The sequence below is a fragment of the Onychostruthus taczanowskii genome, unplaced genomic scaffold (genome assembly GCF_017590055.1).
Source record: "Onychostruthus taczanowskii isolate IOZ18803 unplaced genomic scaffold, ASM1759005v1 scaffold84, whole genome shotgun sequence".
In the NCBI taxonomy this organism is placed as follows: domain Eukaryota; kingdom Metazoa; phylum Chordata; class Aves; order Passeriformes; family Passeridae; genus Onychostruthus; species Onychostruthus taczanowskii.
In genome coordinates this window covers 2234705-2243951 of record NW_024506332.1, presented here as the reverse complement: position 1 = coordinate 2243951, position 9247 = coordinate 2234705, and the positions used below count along the sequence as shown (strand labels likewise).

At 60.6% G+C, this 9247-nt stretch overlaps 1 protein-coding gene across 1 annotated transcript; it reads right to left on the bottom strand.

Annotated features, from left to right (window-relative positions):
- Nucleotides 1-3584: 3584 nt before the first annotated feature.
- LOC121346732 (pyridoxal phosphate binding protein) lies at nucleotides 3585-8887 on the bottom strand. Its single transcript, XM_041424786.1, has 8 exons — nucleotides 8731-8887; nucleotides 8254-8361; nucleotides 7308-7343; nucleotides 6686-6761; nucleotides 6209-6343; nucleotides 5956-6098; nucleotides 5414-5512; nucleotides 3585-5121 (listed from the first exon to the last, which is right to left on the bottom strand). Exons 1-8 carry the CDS (start codon nucleotides 8824-8826, stop codon nucleotides 4999-5001), a joined length of 816 nt encoding a protein of 271 aa, XP_041280720.1. The 5' UTR covers nucleotides 8827-8887; the 3' UTR covers nucleotides 3585-4998.
- Nucleotides 8888-9247: the final 360 nt, after the last annotated feature.

Below are 9247 nucleotides of genomic sequence, written 5' to 3'. Positions count from 1 at the left end.
GAGCCCCGGCCCGCCCCGGCCCCGCCGAGGGCACCGGCTCGGCCCCCCCGACGGCACCGGCGTGGAGGAGCGGGGGAGACCCGCACGGAGCGGAGCGGGACCCCCGCGGGCAGGAGCTCGAGCCTCGTGGGGTCCCGCAGGACCGAGAGCGACGGTGCCCGGGTCCCACGGCAGCCCCGGAGGGCCCCGGCTGCTCCCAACCCCGGGGCCGAGCTGGAGCCGTGCGGGGTCAGAGCCCGCGCGGTCCGTGTGGCCACCCTGCGGTGCCTCGCTGCGACATCCCGGCTGTGACAAGCACAGGGCGCCGTGTCGAGGGTGGTGACACACACGTGGGCCCGGCAGATCTTTTTGTGAGTTTTTTTGGAGCTCTGTGGTGTCCCACTGCCTGCGGGACCGGGGACCCCCTGCCCAAATTGTCACAGTTCACTCCGTGGTCACGCTGCCCTGTCCCCTCCCCGCCTCCGCTCTGCAGTTAACACTCGTCCCCCTCGGTTCCTTGTTTGCTTCACTGCCTTTCTCACTAAGTTCAATATTTTTCTTCCCTCTCCCCCCTCTCACATCCCCGCAGCCCTCGCCTGGCTCCAGCCCTCTCGGCCGCCCGGGGCTCGGCTTCTCCGAGGCCACGGCTCGCTCAGCGCCGAATCAAAAGGGATCAAAAGCCGGCAATGAAGTCTGCGGGACCCCGTGCCAGGGAGCGGAGGAAAAGGGTCATGGAAGGACGACGAGACGACGCTGGGAATGCGGTTTCTCTCCAGGACCAACAGTTCCTGGAGGGGAAAAGAAATTTACTCCTCTCTCCAAATAAATACAACCCGCCGCGGCAGTGGGCGCCGGGGAGCGGAGAGCTGCTCAGCTCACAGCCCAGGCTGCTCCCGCGTGTGCTGCGGTCGGGAGCACAAGAGCCCGGTGCCCCCAGGCAGGACAAGGATTGTGGCCCCAAGTCCCACTGCCCACAGACCTCCCACCTCTGCCCTTGGGATCAACTGTGGCACCCCAGAGCCCTGGAGACCAGCGTCGTCCTGCTGGTCAAAGAGACAATAAGGTGTCCCACACGGATTTCCGTCTTTTATTTTTTTTTCCCTTTCTTTCCTTTTTTTCCACTGAGCAGAATTTTCCCTGCCTGGGTCTGTCCCGCACCATGGAATGTCGCTGCCCCAGGAGCAAGTCCTGGCACAGGACACCCCCGGCTCGAGGAGCCTCTCAGGGACAGGGTGGGATCGTCCTGGGGCTGTCCTGTGCAGCACCAAGAGCTGGGCCCAACAATCCTTGTGTGTCTCTTCCAACTGAAAACATTCCTTGATTCTGTGCTGGTCCCAGATCCTGCAGCTGAAGCTGGAAGAGCAACAGGAAGCTGTTTGTGTCCAGCATCCGCCCTGAGACCCTGCCAGCATCAGCCCGTCAGGGAGCCCTCCCAAAGCCCCCCATGGTGAGTGGGGCCCCCCTTTCCAGCTCTACACAGAGCAGGAGTGGGCTCCCCTCCCTCCCAGGGCAGGCATGAGCCTCCAGGCTGGAGCCTGCTGCCCTCCCTGGGCATTGCCACAAGGGAAAGGAGATTCCTTGTCTCAGGCACTCACAACACACCCAGCACAGCACCACACAGGGACACCCCAAAACACCTCAGGGTACCGGGCCCAGCCACCTCCTTTCACTGGATGAACCTGAAATGAAGAAATCTGCATCTCCAGGAGCTCCAGTAGCAGCACTGGAATTGCATCCATGACACTCTGAAGCAATCAGACCTCTGGGCCTCCTCTTCAGAATTTCAGCCTCTAACCTCCCTCCAAGAACAGTGAGAACCTTGTCCAAACTGCGACGTGTGGAACACCCTGCCCCAGCCCCGCTGGAGGAGAGGAGCTCAAGCAACACTTTCCACATGCTTTGAGCCTGAGAGTTCAGGTTCTTTCAACTTCTTCCAAGCCCCTCTCTCTGCTTTTCCAGCCCCGACCCCTCCTGATGCCTCTGGCCCAGGAGACAAGGCAACCCGTTTGAAACTCCATCGCCACGGTGCTGAATGCCAAATCCCTGTGTCCCTCCCTCCCTCCCACTCGAAGGTAAAAACCTCCTGAACTGCAGGCACAGGGCAAGACAACAAGCACGAGACTCTCTCAGTTCCTTTCACTGGGATCCAATAAAAACCTTGGCAGTGGCCGTCCTTCCTGCCGGAAAGCCGATATCCCAGAAATAAACACGCTTCCCACTTTGAAGGGCTGCAGGGGGATCCGCCTGGGCTGAGCTGCTCTGGTGTCCCAGCTCCCACCTGGGCAGCACCCAGCAGCAGCAGGGAGCTGACCCCCAGCTCCCCATCTCTGCTGCGTGGGCCCTGCTGCTTCCCCGAGGGTGAGGATGACTCATTTCCCAGGAGCTGGAGGAAGAGCAGCAGCAAATCACCCTGTGCAGCATCACCAAGGGGGTTTATTCTTCGCAGAATCAGCCAACTCTGCCCATGGGTCTGGTGCCAAGCCTCCCAGGAAGTTTTTCACCACAGAGCATGTGAAGTGCTGAGGCTCTGGGGGGTCAGCCTGGTCCAGCCCCCACCCAAGGGAACAAGGGTGACCTCAGGGGACCGCTGGGCATCCTGGGGCCATGCCTTCGCTCCAGAGGGGACAACAGATTCCAGCACCATCGGCCGCTGGAAGTCACGAGGGCAGCGGAGGCAAAGCAAACCCTGCCAGGGCCAGCGCGGGGAGCCCGAGCTGCCGCGCCGGGGCTCGGCTGGATGCAAACCCAGCCGGGGGCGGGGGCCGGGGCTCCGTGCCGCTCATTCGGAGGCCGGGGACTGTTTCAGGACTCTTTCAGGGCTCTTTCATCCGCGGCCCGCTGGCTGCACTCCAGTGACCGGCAGCTCCCATCTGCCGGGTGATCTCTGCCGACGGAGTGGGGGGTCTGCACCCCGCACCCCCCGACAGGTGCCCGGTGCCACCGGCACCGCATTCCCCGGGCTCCAGGCCGGTGCCTCGGGAGGTGCCCGTGGGCAGCGCCCTCTCTCAGGCCTCGGGGAGGCTCAGACCCGTGGGAAGCGGGGCAAACCTTCCAGGCACAAGGAGAAAAGCCAGCTGGAAGCTGCACGGGTGGGAGAAGCAGCTGCAGGGGAAGGAGCAGAAGCTCTCGCAGATCCCCGCTCCTCTCCAGCCCCTTTTCACAGCCCAGCTCGGGCTGTCCCTGCACAGCATCCAGGCTGCTCCCCGGTGGCCACGTGGAGCAGCCCAGAGAGCGGTGTCCTGGAGAGGTGTCCTGGGCAAAGCGCATCCCCAGGGCCGCCGAGACGCGCTGCTCTGCCACAGCCCCGCGCAGGGAGCCCCCCAAGCCCCCTGACGGCCTCAGCAGGGGCTCCGCACCTGAGCCAGGTGGGCACAGGGCGACTTTGGGGCCCGGGCCCCGTGCCCGGGCCGGCAGCGACACCCAGGGGCTCCTGCGGGGACAGCTCGCGACACGCGACAGCTCGGCCCGGAGCCACAGCGGCTTTTGGACCATCCCGATCAAAACCCGCCGCGCTTTCTCCGCCAGCCCCGTCTCAGCTGCCTTTCAACCACGCTCCTCTCCGCACCCCAGCTCCAAGAGCAGCTCAGGGCATTCATTCACCAGGCTGGAAGATAAAAATAACATCTTTAATAGCTTTTGAGCTGGCACAGATGGCATTGAACGGAGCACTGTTTATTACTAGACGATGAACCACACACGGAGCAGCGCGAGGGGGGCGGCCCCGACCCCCGGCGCTTCTAAACCACGGAGCTACGACAGGTTGGAGGTGGAGTTCTCTTTTCATTTACATTCAGCTTTTGGAGAGTGAAACCAACAGCGAGATTTAACCACACGCACACAGAGCAAAGCCTGGGGAGGATGTTCCTGCTGGCAGCCGAGCTCCCCTCCTCTCAGCAGACACAAAAGCCCAAAAATCAGCTGTGACACGGGTTGTGAGACCGGCCAAACAACACAGGACAAGGCAGGAGCTTCTGCTCACACCTGGAGGAAAGTTACTGCAGTGACAGTACCATTTCCCTCTTCCAAAAGCAGGAGAGGATGTTAAGCCTAGAAGCTCTCTCAGTGGCCAAATGATTTTTTTTTTAGGAAGCCAGAATGCAGTGGGATAATAAAACTTCATTTTCTGAAGTATTTTCCCAAGGAAAGCTCCCTGCTGCCCTGAGCCAAGCACTTTTATCCTCACACATGTGTAAAGGGGATGGCACAGGCACCAAACCTTGGAAAGCAGCAGCAAGCTGGTGGCAGAGCAGAGGCCTGGCAGAAAACCCCCATTCTGACCAAAAAACAGCAGCAAAACTACAAGGCAGGATGAAAATAATTCCCAACAACTGAGGAGGGGAAAGGAAGGGAAGGGAGGAAAGCATTCCAGATCTGGGCAGCCACGGAGCCATGGGAAAAGTTAATGTCAGCTGAAAAGGACAAAATTGAGCTGAAAAGACACTCCCACACTTGTCATGCGCAGCCAAAGCCTCACACCATGAACTCACAGTGGCAGCTGAGCTCCTCACAGTCCCCTGTGCCTGTCACTCACCCCTTCCCATGGCCAAGGCCTCTCCTGTGCCCCATCCCAGCTCCTGTGTAACCATCCCACGTGCAAAACTTGTACTTGGGGAAACATTTACAGGTTTCTGGCAATCATAATGTGTTGAATGAAGCGTTTAGTCCTCAGCAAAAACAACCACCAGCACTGCTGCAGTGACACCCACCTTGCTCAGCAACAACTCCAGCCTGACAAACACCTGTTTGTCCAGCCCAGTTACCCCAAAGTCTCTGTCCTTGATGACCCTGAGGAACCAAGACACCACAGCCACTTCCAACCCTCGAATTCCTTGTTGGTTACAAAGATCTCCAGTTTCTAGGGGTACTCTATAATCACAATGATCACGAGGCATTCTGGCCTCTGCTCCGAGGAATTCCCTCTCACCATCACGATGGGTGCCGACATGGAGGGAGGTAAAAATGCATAGTGAGGTCTCCCACGGCGAGGTCTCTCCTGTGCTGAGGCCACTTGTCTTCCCTCTAGTGCCCCTGCACTGTCACAGCCTCTGTCTGGCCTCCACCCCCAGCGGGGGCCTTGTTGGAATAATCCCTCTCTCCAAAAATAGTGCTCCCAATCCTGACGTTTGTGGATCCAACCTCTATCTGGGAGAGACAGAGAGGAGCAGCTCAGGGCAGGGCTGCCACCACCCCAGCTCAGGGCTGGGCTGCCACACCCCACAGCCCAACCTGGGCTCCCACAGGATGGTTCCTCACAGACTCAGCACCCACAGCTACACCCGGGGGCTGCTTTGATCCCAGGCATCTCCCCCAGGATCAGGAGAGCTGCACTGGGATCTTCACCCAAGGGGAAGCCTTGGGTTTGGGTGGCACCTGGGCTGGAATCTGGGGTGCAGGCATGTTTGTTCCCCCAGGGAAGGGGCAGACACACACTTACTGCGTGCTGGAAGTCCGTGGACATGCCCATGCTCAGCTCCACCTTGTCCAGGGGCAGGTTCAGCTTCTCACACACCTCCTGCCGCAGGGACAGCAGCACCTGCAGGGCACCAGGGGACAGGAGAGGTCACACACCTGCACAGCCACGCCAGCTCCGTTCCAGAGTGCCACAGAGCCTGGTTCCTGCCTGTCCCTGATGTTTCCTCCACACAGGACCTGAAACTCCCACACTTCTCACAGAAGCACTGTAACAGTATCTGGAGGTTTCCCAGATTTACTGACAACACACAGGAGGCTCAAACCTCACCTGGGGCTTCAGCACAGCAACTGCTGCCCTGCCAAAATCCTGGCTGCAGCTTCAGAGGATGGGTGGGAGCAACACCCTGCAGAAAGAAGCCTCACACCTGCACTGACACCGGTACTGAGGGCTCTGCACAAGGTGTCCCTACCTCCTGACAGCCTGACTCGCACTGGTTTGACTGGGACAGACAAACTGTGCCAGGAAACCAGCCCACAGTGACATTTTCTCTGAGAAAACCTTACCTGGAAGTCAGGATTTGGCCCCTTGCTGAGGTCATGCCCGATGCTGCCGATGGTCATCAGCCCCACGAATTCCAGGCTGGGGCACTTGTTGATGACGTGCTCCACAGCAGCCGTGGTGTCCCCGGGGGCAAGGCCATGCTTGCCTGCAAAAGCACAGGGAGATCAGTGCCCAGCTCTGCTTTCAGAGCACAAACCAGCCCAGCTCATCCCAGTTCCCTGTCAAGCCCTGCACATGTCACAAAGAGCCACTCACTGTCCTCCCCGCTGGTGTTAACTTGCACCATGACCTTCAGCTTCTGGGATGATCCTTTTTTCTGCCACGAGCTGTTGACTCTGTCTGCCAGTTTCACAGAATCCACTGTTTCCAACATGAACAGGTTTGGGACAGCTGGGGAGAGAACACAGCCTGAGGGAATTCTGCTGGCACGGGATTGTTTGTACCTCCAACAGCCCTTGGGGAGTTCATGGGGATTGTTTCAGGGAATATCTTGAGCTGGATCCCAAGGATGGCTGAGTCCAACTCCTGCTCCTGCCCAGACACCCCAACAATCCCACCCTGAGCATCCCTGGGAGTGCTGTCCAAACCCTCCTGGAGCTTTCAGGGCTGTGTCAATTCCCTGGGCAGTGCCAGCACCCTCTGGGGGAAGAACCTTTCCCTGAAATCCTGACCCTCCCTGACACATCTGAGCACTGGAAGACCACTGCCCACATCAAAGCAAGCAGGACCTACCGATCAGCTTGTTGACATTGTTCTTCTGCAGGTGGCCAATGAAATGCCACTTGATGTCTGGACAGGATGAGAGAATCTGAAAGCAGAGGGAACACTCAGGTTGGAACAACAACTCCCTCTTCCCCCACGCAGCACTTCAGTCTTAGTTTGCCCACAACCAAATACCAGACACCCAATTTCTTTGTTTGCTGACCCTGAAGACTCAGCCTGTGGTTGTGCTGAGGTTGAGCCTGAGAGGGATGGGTTTGTGGCTGCAGGGAATGCTGTCCATGGGAACAGCAAAGGCAAAGCTCTTGTGCAACAGTCATAAAATTATATTTCCCCCAAACTGAGTGCTAATGTTTTTGTTTTTTTCAACAAGGACTGTGCTTCTCCTAAAGAGAGCACAAAAGGCAGAACACAGTGCAGACAAATCATGACTAAGGCAGATGTATTCCCAAACTCCTCTGGAGCCAGCCAGGCAGGAGGGGGAACAGGGCAGAGGCAGTGAGCCAAGAATAACCCACCATTTATCTGCAGAGATAAGGATCCAACCAAACCCCTAACAAACCCCAGGACTTTGAATAGCCCCTAGGACACAGCTATACATGGTAAGAAAGCATGAAGGGAACTGTGTGCTTACCCTGGAGTCTGATGCCTTTTCCAGCAGCTCCTGAACCTGGGAGAAAGAAGGAGAATTAAATTCTGTTAAACCCACAGCAGGCAGAGGAATGGTGTCCTTGGGATGTGTGATCTTGGGGCAACCTGAGCCTCAAAACCACGAGGCCAGGGAATGATGTGTCACCCACAGAGCCACCCAAACAGGGCTGTCCCAAGCCCTCAGGAGGAATTTCTTCATGGAAAGGGTTGTTGAACGTTGGAATGGCTGTCCAGAGAGGGGTTGGAGTCCCCACCCTGGAGGTGTCCAAGGAAGGACTCAGGAGGTGGCACTCAGTGCTCTGGGCTGGGTGACGAGGTGGGGATCAGGCACAGCTTGGACTTGATGTCCTTGGAGGCCTTCGAATGATTTTGGGATCCTGTGTCCTCTGCAGGGGCCCTGTCCCAGCCCCCTGACCCTGTCCCAGCCCCCTGACCCTGCCCCATCCCTGTTGACCCTGTCCCAACCCCTGACCCTGTCCCATCTCTGCTGACCCTGTCCCCCTGACCCTGCCCCATCCCTGTTGACCCTGTCCCAACCCCTGACCCTGTCCCATCTCTGCTGACCCTGTCCCAGCTCCCTGACCCTGTCCCCCTGCCCCTGTCCCAGCCCCCTGACCTGTCCCAGCCCGCTGACCCTGTCCCAGCTCCCTGACCCTGTCTCATCCCCGCTGACCCTGTCTCATCCCCGCTGACCCTGTCCCATCCCTGCTGACCCTGTCCCAGCCCCCTGACCCTGTCCCAGCCCCGCTGACCCTGTCCCAGCTCCCTGACCCTGTCTCATCCCCGCTGACCCTGTCTCATCCCCGCTGACCCTGTCCCATCCCTGCTGACCCTGTCCCATCCCCGCTGACCCTGTCCCAGCTCCCTGACCCTGTCCCAGCCCTGCTGACCCTGTCCCAGCCCCCTGCCCCTCCCAGCCCCCCACTCACGTAGTTCTCCCCGAAGCTGCGCTGCCCGTGGCTGTAGGCCTCCATCACCATCTCTGCCGGCTTGGTCTTGCTGACGGCCACGAGCCGCGGCTGCACGGCCGGGAGCCCCTGCGGGAGCACGGGGGTGAGCACGGGGAGCCAGCCCAGCCCCGGAGAGCCCCGGGCTGCGGGGGAACCAAGGGGCCCGGCCCTGTCGGGAGTGCGGAGCAGGAGGGAGCTCTGTCGCGACAGCGGGGCCCGCTCCCCTGCTGGGGGGTTTGCACACCCACATCCGCGGTGGTGGCTCTGGGGCACTGCGGGTCTGTGCCCACAGTCACCGGTGATGGTCCCCATGATGGGACCCGTCCCGGTGGCACTGTCCCCACGGTCACCGGTAACCCTCAGCGCGGGCCCGTCCCTGTGGTGACGGAGGCCTGTCGCCGTGGCAGCGCCCCCGCCCCGAGGGTCCCGCCGGGTTGTCCCCCGTGTCCCCCTCACCTGCGGCCGCCGCGCCGCCGCCTGCTGCACCTGCTCGGTGACGGCGCGGAGCGCCGGGCCCAGCCCGTCCCCGGCGGCCATGCCCGCTCTCCACATCCCCGCCCCCCGCCGCCACTTCCGCCACACACCCGCCCCGCCCCCGCTCTCCGCCAATCGGATCGCTCTCTCCAGCGCCGCCGACCAATGGGAGCGGCGGGGCGGGGCGCGGCGCCGCCATGTTGGGAAGGTCGCGGGCGCCATGGCGGCCCCGGGGGAGCGGAGTCCGCCCGGGGCTCCCCGCTTGTCCCCTCGCCTGGGTTCGGTGACAAATCCAAATCATTCCGTGCCCTCAGTCACCGCAGCGAGCGCTGCCAGCAGCCCACCCGGCTGTTCCGGTGCCGGCCACCCTCCACGCCCAGCGCCACAAATGATGTTGTTATCCCTGCATGAGCGGCCTGCCGAGGGTGTGAATTCCAATTACTGAGGGGAAAAGCGGCGTGAAAGCAAGGCAGGGAACGGGGCTGCTCCGGCAGGCCCC

Coding starts and splice junctions, on each gene's coding strand:
- LOC121346732 (XM_041424786.1), bottom strand. CDS start 8,826: ATGTGGAGAGCGGGCATGGCCGCCGGGGACGGGCTGGGCCCGGCGCTC. Junction 7,344..8,253: donor GCAGCTTCGGGGAGAACTAC/GTGAGTGGGGGG, acceptor TCTTTCTCCCAG/GTTCAGGAGCTGCTGGAAAA. Junction 5,122..5,413: donor CCACGGACTTCCAGCACGCA/GTAAGTGTGTGT, acceptor TGTCTCTCCCAG/ATAGAGGTTGGATCCACAAA.